Here is a 24,036-nt window from a genome sequence, read left to right as displayed (position 1 = left end):
TTCTTGATTCCCAAATCCCTTAACACAGTTCTTCCTTATCCTATAATATGTATGTCTGGATGGTTTATTGTAGGTGGCTACAAATAGCCGAGTTTACTTATTTGACATTTTCCTTCTGGGAAGTCGTGCTTTCAACAATGGACTTCAGATGATATTAGAAGATAAGAGAATTTTGAAGGTAAGTTTATAAGCTGATTTCTCCCCAGTAAGATTATCAGCCAGGTTCTAATTACTGTCTCCTGATTCCTTAGGTTATTCATGATTGTCGTTGGCTTTCCGATTGCCTCTCTCACCAATATGGAATTTTGCTGAATAATGTCTTTGACACACAGGTACGTGACGGGAAATGCTGGATTCAAACCAGTACACATAGCTCCTGTACAAAATAGGCCTCGTCTGATGAGTGATTAAAAGTCTCCTTTTTGTTTGGTGCCCCATTCCTGCCCAATTCTTATGTAAGATGTTTGTATAATATGATATGTGAGAACATTCATATATTATAAAAGCACTGTAGGACAGTTACTTAAAATTATTAAGGAATACGTTTTCTTCATTTTGCTCCATAATTTGTCAAATAAGAAGCAGGGTGTTCATAGCATTCAGAAACTCAAGCAATTTTAGGATCATTCAGAAGTCTGACATGGGAGATTTTGGTGTAAGATGAATAATCACATCTCTCTGCCTTTACTTCATATGTATCAATTAAGACAAGTTGGCTTTTAGCTCAGGGGTACAGGTTGTTCTGGATATGTCCCCCAAAAACCTTTTCTGACCTAAAACAGCCTGAAGAGATGTGATTTGTCTCTCATCTAAGGGACCTTAGAGAAATGAGAAATCCCTAGACTCTAGTAACCCTTAGAGCTGATCTGGGTTTCTGGTTTGGCTGTGAGAGCAGTAAAACTATTAGTTCTCCTTATGTTTTCTTTAAGTTCTTCTAGGTTTATGCCAGTGAAAGGAATATCTTGAATACATAGCCTACAGCTTTTAGAGGAAATGAATGAATTAGCCAATTATTTTTGAGCAGCAATTCCTAAAATCCACTTTTGTGTTACTATATGTGGTTCACTTTTGCTCTTTGTTTATCTACTCATAGACTTTGACATTTCTCTTGTTTACATGTTCCTTTGTGTCTTATTTCAGGATCTTTCGTTATATAGAGATTGCTTGTATGCTTTCTCCAAAATGTAAGAGAATTGCTCATTTTTTGTTGAGGTCGATAGGCTTCTTGATTAAATCTATTGTCTAATGAGGACTGTGGCACATCTTTCCATGTTTTTCTTTTCAGATTTTCATTGTCTAAGAAACAGGAAATCAGAATTTGACCAATTTGTTTTTCTTTAACATACTATATTAGTTTCCTATTCTGCTGTAACAAATCACCACAAATTTAGTGGCCTAATACTGTTTTGGAGGTCAGAAGTCTCAAACCACTTTCACTGGGCTAAAGTCAAGGTGTCAGCAGGACTGGTTTCTTCTAGAGGCTCTGAAGAGAGAGAGATCATTTCCTGGGCTTTTTCAGTTTCTAATAGCCACTTATATTCCTTCACTGTGGCCTCTTCCTCCATTTTCAAAGTGCATCACTCTAATTTTCGCTTCCATCATCACATCACTTTCTTCTCTGGTTATAGTAAAATCTACCTCTGCCTCTCTCTTAAAAGAACACTTATAATGACATTTAGGCCCTACCTAGATAATTCAGGATAAACTCCTTATCTCAAGATCCTTAGCTTAGTGACAGCTGCAAAGTCCCTTTTGCCATGGATGATAACATTCACAAGTTCCAGGGATTAGTATATCTTTGGGGGCCATTATTTAGCCTGCCGTACACAAATAATTATTGAAATTTTTAATTTTATTAGCTTTCCTTACCAAAACTTTATCAAAGTTGCTAATAGGTAATAAAAATAATTCTTGAATTTTATCTTCCTTTCCTATTAACCAGAAGCACCAAAGAGTAATAAATGACTATTAAAGCTAGCAAATAAAAGAAGTAGAAAAGAAAGTAGACAATGATCTATTAAAGTTGTATTATTTTTTTCCTTTTTTAGAAACATTTTTTAGAATAAGTTGACTGAACAACTTTAAATTTCCTATTGACATTGTCTATCATGTGGATCCTTGGGGAAAATTATATTTAAAGAATTGTCTCTAGGCCAAGCGAGGTGGCTCAACGCCTGTAATCCTAGCACTCTGGGAAGCCAAGGCGGGAGGATCGCTCAAGGTCAGGAGTTTGAAACCAGCCTGAGCAAGAGTGAGACCCTGTCTCTACTAAAAATAGAAAGAAATTAATTGGCCAACTAAAAATATATAGAAAAAATGAGCCGGGCATGGTGGCGCATGCCTGTAGTCCCAACTACTCGGGAGGCTAAGGCAGAAGGATTGCTGGAGCCCAGGACTTTGAGGTTGCTGTGAGCTAGGCTGACACCATGCACTCTAGCCCAGGCAACAAAGTGAGACTCTCTCTCAAAAAAAAAAAAAAAAAAAAAAAAGGCTGGGCGTGGTAGCTCACGCCTGTAATCTTAACACTCTGGGAGGCTGAGGCAGGCGGATTGATTGAGGTCAGGAGTTCGAAACCAGCCTGAGCAAGAGCGAGACCCTGTCTCTACTATAAATAGAAAGAAATTAATTGGCCAACTAATATATAGAGAAAAAATTAGCTGGGCATGGTGACGCATGCCTGTAATCCCAGCTACTCCGGAGGCTGAGGCAGCAGGATCGCTTGAGCCCAGGAGTTTGAGGTTGCTGTGAGCTAGGCTGACGCCAGGGCACTCACTCTAGCCTGGGCATCAAAGTGAGACTCTATCTCAAAAAAAAAAGAATTGTCTCTAAATATATTTCTGCCATGAGATAGATTTCTATATATATTCAACTGTTATGTTTATCTTTTTTTAATACCACAGGTAGCAGATGTCCTTCAATTTTCCATGGAAACAGGTGGCTTTCTTCCAAACTGCATCAGTACTTTGCAGGAGAGTTTAATCAGACACCTTAAAGTAGCCCCTAAATATCTCTCCTTTCTAGAGGAGAGACAAAAACTAATTAAGGTAAGTATTAAAGGATGTTCCATATGATATTAATTTTTTTTCTTGAGACAGAGTCTCACTCTATTGCCCTGAGTAGAATGCCATGTTGTCAGCCTAGCTCACAACCTCAGAGTCTTGGGCTTAAGCCATCCTCCTGTCCCCAAGTAGCTAGAACTACATGCATGCACCACCACACCCAACTAATTTTTCTATTTTTTGTAGAAACGGGGTCTCACTCCTGCTGAGGCTGGTCTCGAACTTCTGAGCTCAAGCAATCCTCCCACGAATGCTAGGATTACAGATGTGAGCCACCATGCCCGGCGGATATTAATTTTTTCAAGTGTTTTCTTTTTTTTTTTTTTTTGAGACAGAGTCTCGCTTTGTTGTCCAGGCTAGAGTGAGTGCCGTGGCGTCAGCCTAGCTCACAGCAACCTCAAACTCCTGGGCTCCAGTGATCCTTCTGCCTCAGCCTCCCGAGTAGCTGGGACTACAGGCATGCGCCACTATGCCCGGCTAATTTTTTATATATATATCAGTTGGCCAATTAATTTCTTTCTATTTATAGTAGAGACGGGGTCTCGCTCTTGCTCAGGCTGGTTTCGAACTCCTGACCTTGAGCAATCCGCCCGCCTCGGCCTCCCAAGAGCTAGGATTACAGGCGTGAGCCACAGCGCCCGGCCTTCAAGTGTTTTCTGAACAGGATCATCAGCCTATTTTATAGAGAAATGACAGCTGCCATATAATTACAAGCATTGCCTAAAATGTTAGTTGTGCCAAATGAGAACTGTTTGTGGTCTCAAGTGGATAAAAGCCAGGATCCAGATTTGTTGGTTATCAATTAAAAGTACTTTGGGGCCGGGCATGGTGGCTCACACCTGTAATCCTAGCACTCTGGGAGGCCGAGGCAGGTGGATTGCTCGAGATCAGGAGTTCAAAACTAGCCTGAGCAAGAGTGAGACCCTGTCTCTACTATAAATAGAAAGAAATTAATTGGCCAATTAACATATGTAGAAAAAATTAGCCGGGCATGGTGGCACATGCCTGTAGTCCCAGCTACTCGGGAGGCTGAGGCAGAAGGATCGCTTGAGCCCAGGAGTTTGAGGTTGCTGTGAGCTAGGCTGACGCCAGGGCACTCACTCTAGCCTGGCCAACAAAGTGAGACTATGTCTCCAAAAAAAAAAAAAAAGACTTTGGGCCAGGTACAATGGCTTAGGCCTATAATCCAGCAGTTTGGGAGGCCAAGGTGGGAAGATCACTTGAGGCCAGGAGTAATGAGATGTTGTCTCTACAAAAAAATAGAAAAATTGGCTGGGCGTGATAGTGCATGCCTGTAGTTCCAGCTACTATGGAGGCTAAAGAAGGAGGATCATTTGAGCCCAGGAGTTTAAGGTTGCAGCAAGCTAGACTGATGTCACTGTGCCCTAGCTCAGACAACAGAGTGAGACCTTGTCTCAAAAAACAAACAAACAAAGGTACCCTGAAATAAATTTTAAATTTTTGACAAGGGGGAAATTTTGTGGTAATTTGGTTTAAGGCAATGAAACCAAAATTATCCCATTTATTTCTCCAAAAAAAATTAGCTCCTAATATCCTTGACTATATTGACTACAATTTTGTTCATATAATGAAGTCTGTTGCCTCCAGCTTTGAATGAGAAGCCCTGATTGATTGACCTACCTCTCCCCTTAGGCGTGTTTGTGTGTGGTGTGTGTGTTTGCACACTTGCATGCTCTTAAGACTATTGATAGTATGAAAGTAGAAGGTAATGATAGAAGAAAATGACGGTGTTTTAAATTAAGCAACCCTTAGACAGTTATTCTCTTTAAAGTCTTGCCTACTATTCAGAGAATTATTTTCTTGTCTCTAGGAAAATCCAGAAGTATGGTTCACACGACCCCTGTTACCCTCTTTACTGAAAATGTTGGCTCTGGAAGCTACCTATCTGCTACCCCTTCGCTTGGTACTCCTGGATGAGATGATGTCTGACCTAACCACCCTGGTGGATGGGTACCTAAATACCTATCGAGAAGGGTCTGCCGACCGGCTTGGAAGCATAGAGGTAGGTGTAGCTCTTTGTGGGTGTGTCTTCAGGACTTCCTTTCTGCCTCCTTCCTCGTGGAGAACGGGCATAGTGATACCCTTTCTTCATAGCTGCAGCAACTTTTGTGGGACAGACTTGGTGATAAATATTTTTCACGGGGCTACAGCTTGGGCTTGATCCATTCCCTTGAGCACCTTGTCACAATATTAAGTTATGTTTCCAAGAAATACTTCTGTCAAAGAATGGGTAAACTCCTAGCACTCTGGGAGGCCGAGGCGGGCGGATTGCTCAAGGTCAGGAGTTCAAAACCAGCCTGAGCGAGACCCCGTCTCTACCATAAAAATAGAAAGAAATTAATTGGCCAACTAATATATATATATATAAAAATCAGCCGGGCATGGTGGCTTGTGCCTGTAGTCCCAGCTACTCGGGAGGCTGAGGCAGGAGGATCACTTGAGCCCAGGAGTTTGAGGTTGCTGTGAGCTAGGCTGATGCCACGGCACTCACTCTAGCCTAGGCAAGAAAGTGAGACTCTGTCTCAAAAAAAAAAAAAAAAAAAAAGAATGGGTAAACTTAATATTTCATTGGTTCTTTTCTGCAGCCAGAGTAATATAAGAAAATTATAGACTAGGAATTGGCAAACTGTTTCCCACTGGCCATATCTGGCCCATGGCCTATATTTGTACAACTCATGAGCTAAGAACAGTTTTCACAGTTTTAAAAAATTATATAAAAAAAAAAAAAAGAAGTAGTAGTCAGGGTGAGGTGGCTCATACATATAATCTCAGCACTTTGGGAGGCTGAGGTAGGAGGATTGCTTGAGGCCAGGAGTTCGCGACCAGCCTGGGCAACATGAGGTGTCACCCGCCATCTATTAAAAAAAAAATTAGCTGGGTGAGGTGGGATGTCTGCAATCCTACCTGCTTGGGAGGCTGAGGTAAGAGGATCATTTGACTCCAAGAGATCAAGGTTACAGTGAGCTATGATTATGTCACTGTATTCCAGCCTGGGTGGCAGAGTGAGACCCTGTCTCTAAAAAAAAAAAAAACAGAAAAAAGAAGAAGGAGAAGGAGAAAAAGAATATAAGACTGAGTTCATCTGTAGTTCATAAAGCCAAAATATTTACTATTTGACCCTTTACAGAAAAAGTTTTCCAGTTGCTGCTATAAACCATTCACAGTTATGAAAATAGATACAAAATTCTAAATAAAATACTAGCATTTTTCATATGTACCCGACTTAGATGTGTTATTTTTTATTAATGTGTTACTGGATTCTGGTTGCAAGCATGGTTAAACATTAGAAAATTCTCCAAGAGCCATTCTCTTTCTTGGCTCTATAAGAGCCAAGAAAGTCTTATGATTATCTCATAAATACTGAACTTTTAAAAATCATATTTGGCTAGATACAGTGGCTCACGCCTATAATCCTAGCACTCTGGGAGGCTGAGGTGGGAGAATCACTTGAGGTCAGGAGTTTGAGATTAGCCTGAGTAAGAGCAAGACCCTGTCTCCACTAAAAACAGGAAAAAAATTAGCTGAGCAACTAAAAATAAGCTATTACACACACACACACAAACACACACATACACACACACTCCATGGTTAGAAATGCCAATATGGAAACATCTCCAAGGCAGTTTTTTTTTAAATCAAGATACAGAAGAATATATAATGGTATATAGTAAAAATGGTAATAGTATGTTACCATTTGTATAAAATGATTTTTAGAAAGAGTTATCATGGGCTGGGCGCGGTGTCTCACGCCTATAATCCTAGCACTCTGGGAGGCTGAGGTGGGCGGATTGCTCGAGGTTGGAAGTTTGAAACCAGCCTATTAGCCAGACATGGTGGCAAATGCCTATAGTCCCAGCTACTCAGGAGGCTGAGGCAGTAGGATTGCTTGAGCCCAGGAGTTTGAGGTTGCTGTGAACTAGGCTGACACCATGGCACTTGCTCTAGCCTCGACAGCAAAGTGAGACTGTCTCAAAAAAAAAAAAAAAAAGAAATTAGCTAGACAACTAAAAATATATGGAAAAACTTAGCCAGGCATAGTGGCGCATGCCTGTAGTCGCAGCTACTCAGGAGGCTGAGGCAGCAGGATTGCTTGATCCCAGGAGTTTGAAGTTACTGTGAGCTAGGCTGATGCCATGGCACTTACTCTAGCCTGGGCAACAGAGTGAGACTCTGTCTCAAAAAAAAAAGAGTTAGATGGCCAGCCACAGTGGCTCATGCCTGTAATCCTAGCACTCTGGGAGGCCGAGGTGGGTGGATCACTCAAGGTCAGGAGCTCAAAACCAGCCTGAGCAAGAGCAAGACTCCGTCTCTGCTAAAAATAGAAAGAAATTAATTGGCCAACTAAAAATATATAGAAAAAATTAGCCAGGCATGGTGGTGCATGCCTTAGTCCCAGCTACTCAGGAGGCTGAGGCAGAAGGATTGCTTGAGCCCAGGAGTTTGAGGTTGCTGTGAGCTAGGCTGATGACACAGCACTCTAGCCTGATGCCACCGCACTCTAGCCTGGCCAACAGAATGAGACTCTGTCTCAAAAATAAATAAATAAATAAATAAATAGAAATAATAAAAATTTGAGTCTGGGTCGGTGGCTTACCCCTGTAATCCCAGCATTTGGGGAAGCCGAAGGCAGGAGAATTGCTTGTGGCCAGGAGAATTTGAGATCAGCTTAAGCAAGAGCAATACTTCTGACTTTATAAAAAATAGAAAAATTAGCTGGGCATGATGGTGTGCTCCTGTAGTTCCAGCTGAGCCGTAGGGTTGTTAGAGCCCAGGAGCTTGAGGTTGTACTGAGGTATGATGATGCCACTGCACTCTAGTGCAGGTGACAGAGCAAGACTGTCTCAAAAATAATAAATAAAGAAAAATTTAGGGGAAAATAAAAATGTAATCCAATAAAAGGATAAACATTTAGTAAGAGACATATGTATAGGCCGGGCGAGGTGGCTCACGTCTATAATCCTAGCACTCTGGGAGGCCAAGGCGGGCTGATTGCTCAAGGTCAGGAGTTCAAAACCAGCCTGAGCAAGAGCGAGACCCCGTCTCTACTATAAATAGAAAGAAATTAATTGGCCAAACTAATATATATAGAAAAAATTAGCCTGGCATGGTAACGCATGCCTGTAGTCCCAGCTACTTGGGAGGCTGAGGCAGCAGGATCGCTTGAGCCTAGGAGTTTGAGGTTGCTGTGAGCTAGGATGACGCCACCGCACTCACTCTAGCTGGGGCAACAAAGTGAGACTCTGTCTCAAAAAAAAAAAAAAAAAAGGGATGCATGTATATACATATGACCTTACATGCCTAGACTGTCTCTGGGAGATTACATAAGAAGTTGCTTTTTTGGGGATGTACCTGCTAAGGCAACTGGTGCCAGTTTGGAAAAGAGACTTTCTTTTCCCATATGATCTTTATTCATGCATGCTTATACACGTGCACGCTCTTGTAGATTCATTGCCTTTTCAAAATATTTAAATTACTCAAAAAATAGTACTATTCTGTAGCTAAATTTACTTCAGTAAAAAGAAAAATAAGTAATTACTATAGTTGAAGACACTAGAGGGTGCTATATGAGCACATTTGAATAGACCCTCCCTGGCCAATTACCATTGATTTTAAGTAACAGATTCAGAAGTTTAGTTATAAGTAACTCATGTTCATTTTCTTTTCTTAGCCTACATGTATGGAGCTGCCAGAGGAGCTGCTTCAACTCAAGGACTTTCAGAAGCAGCGCAGAGAGAGAGCTGTAAAAGAATATCGGATGAATGCACAGGGCCTCCTAATAAGGACAGTGCTACATCCAAAGAAATTATTGACAGAGACAGCAGGAAAAGAGGAAAATATCAAAGGTTTTTTATTTTGTAAAGATTCTCAGACAAATAAATCTCCAAGTTTTATTAATATATCTCCTGAATCTCATGAGGATGTGAATTTTCTGAAAGAAGAATCTAAGAGTAAAGAAAATACAACACCTCAACCTCTACCTCCCATAAAAGATGGGGAAGCCAGTGAGGATTCCAGTAACAAACACATTTGCCTAGAATCAGAGAGGTCAGAAGACCAGAAAATGGCTCAAAAAGAACACTTTACAATACATAAACATGAGTTTCAGGCAAATTTATCTTTGAAAGAGGAGATAGAACAGTTATTGATGGTGGAAAACAAGGAAGATTTAAAATGCACAAAACAAGATGTTTCAGCATCTCCTCTTCTTCAGGAAACCAGAGTCTCTCCAAGTGACGTCTTTCATCCTTTAAAAAGAGCTGTGCTTTCCACACTGCCTCCCTGTCCAGCCTTGGAAAAGACTGATTCCTGGATAAATCCTTCTCTAAGTCTGCCTTAGGGATTTGCAATTTGTTCTTAAGGCCATAAAAGTGGCCCATTTCCCCTGCCATCAGGACCTTACATAGTGCTTAAGTTCCTTATGTTGTAAATTTCTTAATGTTCAGTCACAGGCTTGGGGGGGGCGGAAATTACATCCTCTTGCTTAGTCCTACATTCCTGGTATTTGGATTAGAGTGGGAATGAATAAGTTAAATAATGGAAGAAGTAAAATTTCTAATTATGTCACTATGCAGTAATGTTCCCAGTGGCTGGAGTGAATTATTTATCATAATTTGGGTTCCTCTGATTTGAAGAAAGGAAAAATCTTGGGCTTAGTATCAGGAAGAATCTATAATTTTTAAATTTTTGTTTCTTGTTTTTGGCTTTCTCTTTGGCTTGAAGGGAGTTGGTAAAACTATTAGTCATGAGTTTTTTAAAAAATTGGTACCTGACAACTTTATCAGCACTTTTTTCTGTATTAAAATATTGGTTTTATGTTTGAATTTTGAATGTTCTATCTCATGTCATACATAGACAAACATTAGTTAATGTTATTATAGGAATCAATACCTTAGTTTTAATTTCTTTTTATTTCATTTACTTTTAGAAGGTTTTGTCCATTTTCCTAACAAAGCAGGGACTCTGAGCTTCTTGTTATTATGTCTATTATGTAAACTTGAAGTTTGATCTGTTCTCTCTCCTTGGAGTAGATATACTTTCTTATGGTGAAAGAAACACAGCTTGTTCTGAGCCTTTTTTATGTTAAATACTTATCAAGCTGCCAACATTCTTTTGTGTAAAATTACCAATAAACCTGTTTTGGCATTAAGTTATCTCTCACTTTCTTCATTGGGTCAGAGTAGGAAGAGATGTCTGGATTTCTAGGTGTAGAGTCCAGTTTATAAATCTGTAATTTGTCTCTGTTACAAGACTCTAACTCTCTGTTACCTCATACACTGAGGGAGAATCTAAGATTCGGAACATCTTTGTCTGCACCAGCCACTTCTATGATGAGTGCCACCCAAAGAATGGCTGTGCCCTACCAAACTCTAGAGCCTAGATCTAGTCTGAGTTTAAGATTAAGGTAGGCCCAAGAACAGTTGGCTCAGCCCTGCAGTTGCCTTGTCTCACTTTAACCTAGTTTTAGAAAGTCACTTAGGGCCAAAGTGGTTACTGGTTCATCTTGGGTGCATGTATCTTAAGGTTGAGTCCAGAATGTGGCTAATCTAAGTTTACTCTGGAAATGGCATGAATTCCTAGAATTGATTTAGCTTCTTATGGAATTATTAAGTTACCACTCACAACACATATACATATATGCTACAAAGTATTAATACCATATAATTGTCTTTGTGTTAAAGTATTTTTCTTTCATTATATAGGTTTGTGACTATACTTAAAAATAGCAACAGGGCCAGGCACAGTGGCTCACATCTGTAATCCCAGCATTTTGGGAAGCTGAAGTGGGAGGATTGCTTGACCCCAGGAGTTCAAGGCTATAGCGAACTATGATCAGGCATGTATGACATGTATGTATGCATGTATGACATGCATGTATGACATGTATGCCTGGGTGACAGAGCAAGACCCTGTCTCTAAAAAATAATAAATAAATAAATAAAGTAATTAATTAAAACAGGACTGTTTTAGGCCTTTGCTGCTTTGTTCAGTGTGGTAGCTATTCGCCATATATAGCTATTTAATTTGAAATTAAGTTAATTAAACTGAAATAAATTAAAATGTTCATTCCTCAATTACACCTACCACATTTCTGGTACTCAAGTAGTCTTATGTGGTAGTGTCTACCTTGTTGAACAGCACAGATTTAGAACATTGACATCATTTTAGAAAGTTCTATTGGACAATGTGTTTGAGAAGTACTTTGACTCCCCAAACTAAATGAGCCTTTTGGGTTTCATCACAGTATTTTCTCAACAAAACACATATACCTGAAACCATATGTTTTCTTCACTTCTCCATTCTAGCCTGGAGTGTCTACCTAAATTCTATGTGTGTGGTTAGACCCTGCAATAAAGTTCTGTTCTTTGCTAGAGTATAAAAAAATCCCTGGGTTATTCAAGCCCTGTTGCTAGTGTTCTGTGCTGTTACTCATATTTCTTTTTTTAAATCCTGCCCAGAATTTTGGGAATCCTGGGTTTTGTAACAACCCATCATTGAGTTCTTTACTTACTCTGTAAAGAACTAGTTTGAGAGATCATAAACTATACTGCCTGATTTCCCAAACTCTTGGGGTCTTGCTGTAGTCTACCACTAATTTTCTGCATCTCCCCATCTCAGCTGACTTTTCTGTACATGACTTGCAATTAGAGTAAGTAATCTGACCCTTTTAGTACTGGAATTAGGAAACAAGGTTAAATGAACTCCCTGAACAAAAATGCAGCACTGAGAATAGAACCAATATTTCTTGGCTTCTTGGTCCATTCAGTGTTCTCTCAACTATAGAAAGGAAAATCATTGTGGCAGCTTTGCCTCTTACCTGTAGGCTTGATAAATTATGACACAATAGAATTTTAATGCCCTATAGGCCTCTCATCATCTTCACACAAGACAAGTCCCAGCAGCAAGCTGAGATGAGGCCCAGGGTAAACTAGGGGCCCTGGGTGCAACTGACTCCCTGTGAGTCAGCCAGGTATACTTGTCAAAAGGTATTTCTTATAAAACTAACACAAATAAATACATAAAATTTAAAAAATAAAACTAACACAAATAAATACAGGAAATGTAGAAAATAAGAAAAAAAATACTCGATTACCACCCTACTTTATATAATTATTCCTGGCATTTTGACTTTTTTTTTCTTTCTTTTTTTTTTTTTTTTTAAATTTTATTTTATATACAAAGAGCTACTAGCATGGTCTCTTTCACTTCGTGGGTGCCGTGGAAAATCCATTCAAAGAAGATCACTTAGTCCAACTTAATGAAACCGATGTCCTTCGCATACACACAGAAACACTGGCGGCACATATTGAGGCCGTATTTCCGGATCAGACCGTGCCGGTTTGAGCAGACTCGACAAGAATGAGAACCCTGGCCGAATTTTCGCGGGTGGCTCCAATAGAGCTGCTGGTGACCCATCTTGCTCTCAGGAGGGCAACGAGGCAAAAGACGACATTTTTATTTCTATTCTCTCTCTCCCACCACATACACAGATATTTGAAACATAATTACAACTAGACTGTAAATACATTTATTGTGTTTTGCTGCATATTTTTCTATTTTATATCCTAACGCCCAACATTTTCAATAGATATTTCATTTCAAAATCAATATACTATTAAATAGAACTTAGAAAATACAGGAAAATAAGTAAAAATATACTTATTTCTCTAACTCAAGGGAAAAAACAGGTAACATTTTTGTATATTTCAGTCTCTATGGACAGGATCTTTTTCCACTACATACTTGTAATCATACATGTGTATATATCCTGCTTTATGAATAATTTATGAATTATTTCCTATACTGTTAAATAGCCTTTGTAAAGATGGTTATACACACACACACACATGCACACACACATATATATACATTTTTTTTTTTTTTTTGAGACAGAGTCTCACTTTGTTGCCCAGGCTAGAGTGAGTGCCGTGGCGTTAGCCTAGCTCACAGCAACCTCAAACTCCTGGGCTGAAGGAATCCTCCTGCCTCAGCCTCCCAAGTAGCTGGGACTACAGGCATGCGCCACCATGCCCGGCTAATTTTTTCTATATATCTATTAATTGGCCAATTAATTTCTTTCTATTTATAGTAGAGACGGGTCTCGCTCTTGCTCAGGCTGGTTTTGAACTCCTGACTTCGAGCAATCCGCCCGCCTCTGCCTCCCAGAGTGCTAGGATTACAGGCATGAGCCACCGCGCCCGGCCATATATACATTTTGTTACAGAGACTCACTCTGTTGCCCAGGCTAGAGTGCCTTGGTGTCAGCCTAGCTTACAGCAACCTCAAACTCCTGGCTTCAAATGATCCTCCTGCTTCAGCCTCCCGAGTAGCTGGGGCTACAGGCGTGCAGCACCATGCCTGGATAATTTTTTCTATTTTTAGTAGAGACAGGGGTCTTGCCCTTGCTGAGGCTGGTCTCAAACTCCTGACCTCAAACAATCCTCCCATCTCAGCTTCCCAGAGTGCTAGAATTACAGGTGACTCACGTCACTGTGCCCAGCCAATTTATTTATTTTTGAGATAGGGTCTCACTGTGTTGCCCAGGCTAAAGTATAGTAGCATGATAATAGCTCACTGCAAAATAAAAAAAATAATTAGAAAAAAAAAAAAGAAAAAACAAAACAAAAAAAAAAAAAGAAAAAACAAAACAAAAAAAAAAAAGAAAAAAAAAATAGCTCACTGCAGTCTCAAATTCCTCAGCATAGGCAATCCTCCTGCCTCAGCCTCCTGAGTAGCTGGGACTACAGTCAGTTGCACATGCCTGGCTCTTTGTAAAGATTTCTAATGACTGTGTACTATTTCTAAGAGGATGCAGTGTGGTTTATCTAACTGTATTTTGGTATATTCAGGTTATTTCCAATTCTTTATTTCATTCATAAAGCTTTCCCCATTTTTTTTTTTTTTTTGAGATAAAGTCTCACTTTGTTGCCCAGGCTAGAGTAAGTGCCATGATGTCAGCCTAGCTCACAGCAACCTCAAACTCCTGGGCTCAGGCAATCCTTCTGCCTCAGCCTCCCGAGTAGCTGGGACAACAGGCATGTGCCACCATGCCCGGCTAATTTTTTCTATATATATTAGTTGGCCAATTAATTTCTTTCTATTTATAGTAGAGACGGGGTCTCCCTCTTGCTCAGGCTCGTTTTGAACTCCTGACCTTGAGCAATCTGCTCGCCTCAGCTTCCCAGAGTACTAGGATTATAGGCATAAGCCACCACGCCCAGCCTTTCCCCATGTTTTGGATCATTTTGTTAGGATGAAAATCTAGAAATAGAACTAGCAGATCAAAAAGAGTGCTTTTTGTTTGCTTGTTTTTACCAACTTTTTACAGCTATTGCTAAGTTGCTTTCTAAAATGTTAATTAATTATAGCACCACCTTCATTTTTGTAGTAATTATGTTCCATTGAGAGCATTAGGTTTTTTTCTTGAGAGTCATGGCATACTTTTAACTTTCAAAATTCTAACTTCTTCATCCATAAATTCGATAGGTTTTCTGTCATTTTTTGTAACTTACCTGAACTGGAAGCAATGAAGATTGATGAGACCATAATTAGTAGGAATAGTTGAATCCTGATAAAGGTCCCTAATCTCTGAGTAAGGATATTATTAATATTATGAACGAAACATTTTAATCATTGAAACCCTAAAATAAACCAAAATTTATATACTCATTATAAAAAATATGGTTGAGGTGGACATGATGGCTCACACCTGTAATCGTAGCACTCTGGGAGGTGAAGGTGGGAGGATTGCTTGAGGTCAGGAGTTTGAGACCAGCCTGAGCAAGAGTGAGACCCTATCTCCTCTAAAAATAGAAAAATAAAAATAAAAACTAAATAAATAAAAATAAAAATAGAAAAAAATTAGAATTAGCTGGGTGTAGAGGCATGTGCCTGTAAACCCAGCTCCCCAGGAGACCGAAGCAGGAGGATGTCTTGAGCCCAGGAGTTTGAGATTGCTGTAAGCTAGGCTGACACCATGACACTCTAGGCCAGGTGAAAGAGCGAGACTCTGTCTCAAAACAAAACAAAACAAACAAATAATATATATACATGGTTGAAATGTCTTCAGGGCTCTAATCAGGGATAATCTAATCAGACAAAATTATGTTTACTATTACATGAAACAAGACTTTAGGGTGAACCTAAATTGCTAGGGCTACCCTAAGACAAAGTTTTATACATTCTATATACTTATAGGATTTGAGCTTATGACTCTATAGTTTAATAGATCTCCTCAAACAAGAAGAGCTGTTAAATTGTAATCAGGGCATAATCAGCAACCCATCTTAAAATAACATGTCATTAAAAAAATGTCTAAGCTACACTTCAAGTTAGCAAGAAATAAACAGCATTTCTTAGTGGAATAAAACAGAAAATAGCAGACTGTATTGCACATAGTAAGGGAAAGTATTATTTTGTGAAACCTCTTTTTTCTTCTATTTCTGGGATATGTGTGGTTTGCTCTTGGTTACAGTAAAAAATAGCTAAAGATGTACACAGAGGAAAATTTGTAGCTTTAAATGCTTATAATACAACAAGAAAAATCTAAAACCAATGATATAAGCTTCTTATATCAAAAAGAAGAACAAATTAAACTTGGAGTAAATAGAGGGATAGAAAAAATTAGAGTGGAAATCAATAAAATTAAAAATGGACAGAGAAGGCTGGGCGTGGTGGCTCACACTTGTAATCGTAGCACTCTGGGAGGCCAAGGCGGGAGGACCGCTCAAGGTCAGGAGTTTGAAACCAGCCTGAGCAAGAGCAAGACCCCGTCTCTACTAAAAAAAATAGAAATATTCCATCCAAGTTGTTACAAATTATAAAATAAAAAAAAATAGAAATAAATTAATTGGCCAACTAAAAATATTTAGAAAAAATTAGCCGGGCATGGTGGTGCATTCCTGTAGTCCCAGCTACTCAGGAGGCTGAGGCAGAAGGATCACTTGAGCCCAGGACTTCGAGGTTGCTGTAAGCTGGGTTGATGCCATGGCACTCTAGCCCAGGAAACAGAGTGAGACTCTGTCTCCAAAAAACAAATAAAAACAACCAAAAAACTGTCATTGACACCAAAGGTATAGACTACAGAAGAAAAAATAGACACATCTGTCTTTAATGAATTAAAATATTTTGTGCATCAAAAAACACTATTGACAGAGTGAAGTGGCAACTCACAGAATGACAGAAAATACTTGCAAATCACATGTCTGATAAGGAATTCATGTCTAAATATATAGAGATAACTTCTAAAACTCAACTACACACAAAAATCAAATTCAAAAATCAGCAAAAGACTTGAATAGACAGGTCAAGTCCACAGAAGATAGACAAATGTTCAATAGGCATAAGAAAAGATGCTTATTCATAATAGCTAAAACATGGAAGCAGCCCAAGTGTTCACCGATTAATGAATGGATAAACAAAATGTGGCATATACATAAATGGAATGTTATTGAGCCTTAAAAAGGAAGGAAATTCTGACATATGCTACAACCTGGATGAACCTTGAGAACATATGCTAAGTGAAATAAGCCAATCTAAAATGGCAAATATTATATAATTCCATTTATATGCAATCCTTCCTGAGGTCAAAATCATATAGTCAGAAAGTAGAATGGCGGTTGCCACAGGCTGGCCGGGTTTGGGGAGAATGGGGAATTGATGTTTAATTAATTAGTATAGAGTTTCAGTTTTGCAATATGAGAACAGTTCTTTTTTTTTTTTTTTTTTTTTTTTTGAGACAGAGTCTCACTCTGTTGCCCAGGCTAGAGTGCTGTGGTGTTAGCCTAGCTCACAGCAACCTCAAACTCCTGGGCTCAAGCCAGCCTCCTGCCTCAGCCTCCCAGGGAGTTGGGACTACAGGCATGCGCCACCATGCCTGCCTAATTTATATATATATATTAATTTTCCAGCTAATTTCTTTCTTTTTTTTTTAGGAGAGACGGGGTCTCACTCTCGCTCAGGCTGGTCTCAAACTCCTGAGCTCAAATGATCCTCCTGTCTAGGGCTCCCAGAGTGCTAGGATTATAGGCGTGAGCCACTATACCTGACTGAGAAGAGTTCTTGAGATGGATAGTGGTAAAGGTTGCACAACAATATGAATATACTTAATATCACTAAACTGTATACTTTAAAATGGATAAGATGATCAATTTTATATTATATCCATTTTACCACAATAAATAAATTGAAAAAAAAACTATTACTAACAACACATTTATGATGAATGGTGAAATTTTGAATGTTTTCCCACTAAGACTGACAATAAAGAAAGGATATCTTCGTATGTGTTATAGGATGTTTAGCAAAAAAAAAAAAAAAAGAAAGAAAGAAAGAAAGAGAGAAGAGAAAAGAATAAAAAAGAAAGGATATCTAACCTCACTACTTCAATAGATCATTGTACTGTGTTAGTACTAACTCATGCAATAAGGCAAGAAAAATAAAAAGCATACAGATTGAAGAAAAAATATAAAACTGTATTTGGAGATGACATGATCATGTTTATATGAAATCCTATGGAATCTACAAGAAACCTACTATAATGGGATTGAATTTAGCAAGGTCACAGGATACAATGTGAATACAGTATATGAATACAGTATGCAAATGTAAATCTGTAGCAATGAACAATCAGACATTGAAATTTAAAAACAAAACCACTTACAATAATACCCAAACATAACATCTTTAGGGATACATTTAACAAAACATATGCAAGACTTTTGTGTCCAAAACTACAAGATATTGCTGTGAGAAGTTAAAGAGGATCTAAATAAATGGGACATATACCATGGAAAACTAGGTATTGTCAAGATGTCAGTTCATCTCAAGTTGATCTATAGATTTATTGTAATCCCAATCAAAAGCCTAGCAGGCTTTTATGTAGAAATTGACAAAATGATTCCAAAATTTATACAAGAATGCAAAGGATTTGGGTTACCTAAAAACAAGTTAGAGAAGGAAGGCTAAAGTTAAGGGATTTATACTTCCTGCTTTCAAGACTTTGTATAAAGCAACAGTAATCAAGACAGTGCAGTATTAGTGCAAGGAAGTCACAAGATTAATGGAACAGTTGAGGGTTTTGTTTGTTTGTTTGAGACAGAGTCTCCCTTTGTTGCCCAGGCTAGAGTGACTGCCATGGCATCAGCCTAGCTCACAGCAACCTCAAACTGCTGGGCTCAAGTGATCCTCCTGCCTCAGCCTCCCAAGTAGCTGGGACTACAGGCATGCGCCACCATGCCTAGCTAAATTTTTCTCTATATATTAGTTGGCCAATTAATTTCTTTCTATTTATAGTAGAGACGGGGTCTTGCTCTTGCTCAGGCTGGTTTGGAACTCGGGACCTCGAGCAATCCGTCCTCCTCAGCCTCCCAGAGTGCTAGGATTACAGGCATGAGCCACCTCGTCTGGCCTTCAGTTGAGGTTTGACAAAGGTAAATTCAATGTGGAAAAATTGTTTTTAAAAAGTGATTGTAGGGCAGGCACAGTGGCTCATGCCTGTAAATCTAGTACTTCAGGAGGCTGAGGTGGGAGGATTGCTTGAGGCCAGGAGTTTGAGACCAAACTGAGCAAGAGTGAGACCCCGAGACCCCATCTCTACAAAAAATAGAAAAATTAGCCAGGCATGGTGGTGTTCACCTATAGTCCCAGCTACCGAGGAAGCAGAGGCAGGAGGATCTCTTGAGCCAAGGAGTTCGAGGTTGTAGTGAGCTTTGATGACCCCACTGCACTCCAACCTGGGCAACAGAGCAAGACACTGTGTCTTAAAAAAAGAAAGAAAGGGCAAAAGATTTGAACACTAATTTCAAAAATATATATAATAATGGCAAATACACACATGAAATGATGGTTAGCGTTACTCATTACCAGAGAATAAAAAGTAAATCCCCAATGAGATACAACACACTCATTACAGTGGTCTTTAAGAAGACCAACACCACCCAGTGTAGGTGAGGATGTAGAGCAACCAAAACTCGCACACATTGTCGATGGGAATGTAAAACGGTACAACCATTTTGGGAAAAGTTCTGGTCATGTTAGAGCAGGAAACCATAGGACCACAGAACAAAGAGACAGGGTCACTGAGGCTGAAATCATCAAGAGGAGTTTTATTGACTAGCTCGAGCTAGGGTCTAAGTCCCAGAGCACCGATATGGCGGCCTCCATTGGGACAAAGACCCGGTGCACTGTGGGACAGAGCCCTTTATACCCTAGGTGCATAACCTGTCCACGAGCTTGACCTTTACATTGATTGGTTGGCCCCCTGTGCCCACACACTTGACCTTCACATCGATTGGTTGGCCCCTTGTGCCCATGAGCTTGACCTTATCATTGATTGGTCCCTTGTGCCCACATGCTTGACCTTTACATTGATTGGTTGGCCCCTTGTGCCCACGTGCTTGAACTTTACATTGATTGGTCCCTTGTGCCCAAGTGATTGACCTTTTGTTTCATTCCAAAATTTTAGTGCGATCGGCCCAACTTCCTAAAAACAAGCAATATACATAAACTTAATGAAAGCAATTAGCCTGAGGCTTCACAGTCATTGCTTAAAAATTTCCTATAAATTCAGCATATAGTTACCATACAAATCAGCAATTCAACTCTTAGGTATTTATTCCTCAATTTTTTTTTAATTTAAAAGAAATACGAACAATACTAAGTGTTTCAGGATGTGGGACAGCCAGCACTGTAAAATGTACAACCACATTAAGAACAATTAGTCAACTTCTTGAATCCACTCCTAGGGATTTATTTCAAGAATAATGAAAGCATATAACTATACACAGAAAAATGTGGACACAAATGTTCAAGATTTTTTTTTTTTTTTTGAGTCAGAGTCTCACTCTGTTGCCCTGGCTAGAGTGCTGTGGCATCAGCCTAGCTCACAGCAACCTCAAACTGCTGGGCTCAAACAATCCTTCTGCCTCCCAAATAGCTGAGGTTGTAGTGAGCTATGATGACCTCACTGCACTCCAACCTGGGCTACAGAACAAGACATAGGCATGCGCCACCATTCCCGGCTAATTTTATATATATATATATATATATATATATATATATATATATATACATATATATATATATAATTTTTTTTGTTTTTTGAGACAGAGTCTCACTTTGTTGCCCAAGTAGAGTGAGTGCTGTGGCGTCAGCCTAGCTCACAACAATTTCAAACTCCTGGGCTCAAGCAATCCTGCTGCCTTAGCCTCTCGAGTAGCTAGAACTACAGGCATGTACCACCATGCCCAGCTAATTTTTTCTATATATATTAGTTGGCCAATTAATTTCTTTCTATTTATAGTAGAGACGGGGTCTCCCTCTTGCTCAGGCTGGTTTTGAACTCCTGACCTTGAGCAATCCGCCCGCCTTGGCCTCCCAGAGTGCTAGGATTACAGGCGTGAGCCACCATGCCCAGCCAACAGTACAATTCAAATAGGTACATTTTATTGTATGTGAATTATGCCTCAATAAAGTTTACTTAAAAATATTTGGAAGCTAGTGGTCTAGTGGGTGTAGGGGAAATATCATTAGGGGCACAATATTCTGTTAAACCAAGTCAAAGAAGAAAAGGAGCAAATATGTGTCACTACTGTAGTTGGATAAAATTTAAACAAAATTTTAAAAGAAACAGTAATAGATACACAAGGTTATAAAATAAGTGGTACAAGCCGGGCCTGGTAGCTCATGCCTGTAATCCTATCACTCTGGGAGGCTGAGGCGAGCGGATTGCTCGAGGTCAGGAGTTCGAAACCAGCCTGAGCAAGATCGAGATCCCGTTTCTACCATAAATAGAAAGAAATTAATTGGCCACCTAATATATATATAGAAAAAATTAGCCAGGCATGGTGGTGCATGCCTGTAGTCCCAGCTACTCGGGAGGCTGAGGCAGCAGGATTGCTTGAGCCCAGGAGTTTGAGGTTGCTGTGAGCTAGGCTGACGCCACAGCACTCAGTCTAGCCTGGGCAACAAAGTGAGACTCTGTCTCAAAAATAAAATAAAATAAAATAAAAAGTGGTACAGAAGGGCTTATAATGAAAATAAATAACCCTTTTCCCCATCCTTTCTTAACCTCAGTCCTATTCCCCAGAGCTGTCCACTTTTAATACTTAAAATTTTTTTTTCCTCTGTTTCTCCAATGAACCAGAGGGTAAACTGGTAGATGTGGAATGGTTGATGAAAGGTATTTAATTTCAGGGTAAACTAGAGTGCCAGTAACTTAAGCCTGGGCTGCTGATCTCTCCACATTGCAACAGTAGCCTCTCTGATTTTGATGAGACTCTTCCACACCCTGGAGTTTTCAAATTTCCCAAATGCTTTATTGTTTATAACTTGAAAGCCACCTGATGGCTAAACCCTGATTATTTTAAATAAGAGCTTTGTAATGGAAACAAATTCTAATGAAGACATTCCTTAGGAAGAGCCAAAATGGCAAATTCCAGGAATGAGGGAAATGAGGGAAATAAGCTTTCTTTTTTATTGTGTAACTTGTTGGGATGTCATCCAGAGTTTGCTTTTTAAGATGTCATTGAAATAACAAAATCTTTTTTTTTTTTTTAAATAGAGATGGGGGCCGGGCACGGTGGCTCAAGCCTGTAATCCTAGCACTCTGGGAAGCCAAGGCGGGCGGATTGCTTGAGGTCAGGAGTTCGAAACCAGCCTGAGCAAGAGCAAGACCCCCGTCTCTACTATAAATAGAAATAAATTAATTGGCCAACTAATATATATATGTAATATTAGCTGGGCATGGTGGCGCATGCCTGTAGTCCCAGCTACTCGGGAGGCTGAGGCAGCAGGATCACTTGAGCCCAGGAATTTGAGGTTGCTGTGAGGTAGGCTGATGCCAGGGCACTCACTCTAGCCTGGGCAACAAAGTGAGACTCTGTCTCAAATAAATAAATAAATAGAGATGGGGTCTCACTCTTGCTCAGGTTGGTCTCAAAGTCCTTAGCTCAAGTGATCCTCCCCCCCACCTCAGCCTCCCAGAATGCTAGGCTTACAGGCATGAGCCACCACATCTGGCCTGAAATAACAAAATTTTGATTTTGGAGAAATGGAAGGTCTTCCTCAGCTGTTTCAGAGAAGGCCAACTTAAAAGAAGCAAAATGTAAATTAAAATATTACATGTATGACCGGCACATACTCACACTCACCTTTAAAATAGAGACCCCTGAGCTATGGCTATAAAGCTACCGCACTACAGTGTCTTGAGTAGTAGCCTTCATTTGGTTTTTGCATTCATTAGCACACATTTTGAATTTTTTTTTTTTGAGACAAAGTCTCGCTTTGTTGCCCAGGCTAGGGTGAGTGCTGTCTTGTCAGCCTAGCTCACAGCAACCTCAAACTCCTGGGCTCAAGCAATCCTACTGCCTCAGCCTCCTGAGTAGCTGGGACTACAGGTATGCGCCACCATGCCCGGATAATTTTTTCCATATATATCAATTGGCCAAATAATTTCTTTCTATTTATAGTAGAGATGGGGTCTCACTCTTGCTCAGGCTGGTTTTGAACTCCTGACCTCCCGCCTCGGCCTCCCAGAGTGCTAGGATTACAGGCGTGAGCCACCGCGCCCGGCCTCATTAGCACATATTTTGAAATGTCTTTTTGAGCCAGACACTGTACTGGATTGGGGAATCAGAGATAAAGAAACAGAATCCCTACTCAAAGAACTTAGAGTCTAGTGAGAAACATGTACAAAAAATTATAACTGAAGTAACAGTTATGTTTAAAGTATACTAGTGCATTGTAGGGATATAGGGGAAGGCAGAGTAGCTTGGAAAGGAGATTGCACTCACCCTGGAACTGAGATGTGTGTCAAGAGCTTCTTAAGAGGTGAGGGAAGAGTACACCTTGAGTGGGAGACTAAGAGGAGTTCGCTATTGGAAGACGGGAAAACACATAGGGTATGCCAGTGAGACGGAAGGCGGGAAATAGACAAGGTCCTTGTATCTGTTGTGGTTTTTCAGTCGTAAGCAAAACGACTGACTCAGATAATATAAACAAACAAGAATTTATTGGAAAGATGGGTGGCTCGCAGGGTTGACGGGAAAGCTAGAGAACTAGGCTTGGAAAAAGGATGAAGGGCTGCTGCAGAACTCTAGGCACCAGGAACAACTCAACTGTCAGAAGGACTGAGTGCCAATATATATTTTTCCCATACCTGCATAATTTCACTCAGGATTCAAAATCCCGAGAAGGAGAGTTTAATTGGCCTTGTAGCATGGACCTACCCATCTAGGGTACCTTAATTTATTGTTCCTTCAACACCACCCACAGTGGGGGAAAGGTTATTCCCCCAAAGGAATCTAAGTGCACTGCCAGAGGGAGGGGCAACTGAAGATATGCCTTGTTGAGGAGCTTAGATTTTATCCTAACCAAAGGAAACAATTGAAGAGTTAGGAGCAAGGAACTGAGATGGGCAGGAATGTAGACTATAGATCATCCTGGTTTAAATTGGAGGAGGGATTGAAAAGGAGCAAGAATAGTATGAGGAGGACTTGATACAAACCAGTATTGAGTGCTCGCTTCAGCAACACATAACTAAAAACTTGGAACAATGCAGAGAAGATTAGCATGGACCCTGTGCAAGGATGGCATGCAAATTCATGAAGCATTCCATATTTTTTAAAGAAAACACGAGGGATGTGTATGTGTGTGTGTGTGTGTGTGTGTGCGTGCATACACACACACCATGGAGTACTACTCAGTCATAAAAAGGAATGAAATAATGTTATTGGCAGCACTGTGGAGGGAACTGGAGATCATTATTTTAAGTGAAGTATCTCAGGAATGGAAAACCAAACACCATATGTTCTCTCTCTCTTTTTTTTTTTGCAGAGTCTCGCTTTGTTGCCCAGGCTAGAGTGAGTGCTGTGGCATCAGCCTAGCTCACAGCAACCTCAAACTCCTGGGCTCAAGTGATCCTGCTGCCTCAGCCTCCCAAGTAGCTGGGACTACAGGC

General features: G+C 39.9%; 2 protein-coding genes and 1 non-coding gene across 3 annotated transcripts in view; 2 read left to right on the top strand and 1 right to left on the bottom strand.

Moving 5' to 3' along the window:
- EXD1 (exonuclease 3'-5' domain containing 1) overlaps positions 1–10,217 on the top strand; it is a 34,703-nt gene extending 24,486 nt beyond the window's left edge. Inside the window, exons 8-12 of the mRNA XM_076004261.1 lie at positions 74–178; positions 252–332; positions 2,901–3,044; positions 4,891–5,082; positions 8,749–10,217. Of these exons, the coding sequence (XP_075860376.1) occupies positions 74–178; positions 252–332; positions 2,901–3,044; positions 4,891–5,082; positions 8,749–9,417 (1,191 nt within the window). The 3' untranslated portion in view covers positions 9,418–10,217. The remainder of the gene's footprint in view (positions 1–73; positions 179–251; positions 333–2,900; positions 3,045–4,890; positions 5,083–8,748) is intronic.
- A 2,024-nt stretch (positions 10,218–12,241) lies between these two features.
- LOC109730555 (small ribosomal subunit protein uS14-like) lies at positions 12,242–12,570 on the bottom strand. The gene has a single exon (XM_076003634.1). The coding sequence runs from the start codon at positions 12,492–12,494 to the stop codon at positions 12,324–12,326; it is 171 nt and encodes a 56-aa protein (XP_075859749.1). The 5' UTR covers positions 12,495–12,570; the 3' UTR covers positions 12,242–12,323.
- Positions 12,571–23,592: 11,022 nt separating this feature from the next.
- On the top strand, positions 23,593–23,700 carry LOC142871648 (U6 spliceosomal RNA). Its single transcript, XR_012919880.1, has one exon. It is a non-coding gene; the product is annotated as a U6 spliceosomal RNA (small nuclear RNA).
- The last annotated feature ends 336 nt before the right edge of the window (positions 23,701–24,036 follow it).

The sequence above is a fragment of the Microcebus murinus genome, chromosome 6 (genome assembly GCF_040939455.1).
Source record: "Microcebus murinus isolate Inina chromosome 6, M.murinus_Inina_mat1.0, whole genome shotgun sequence".
Lineage (NCBI taxonomy): Eukaryota > Metazoa > Chordata > Mammalia > Primates > Cheirogaleidae > Microcebus > Microcebus murinus.
This window is presented reverse-complemented; position numbering and strand designations above follow the sequence as displayed.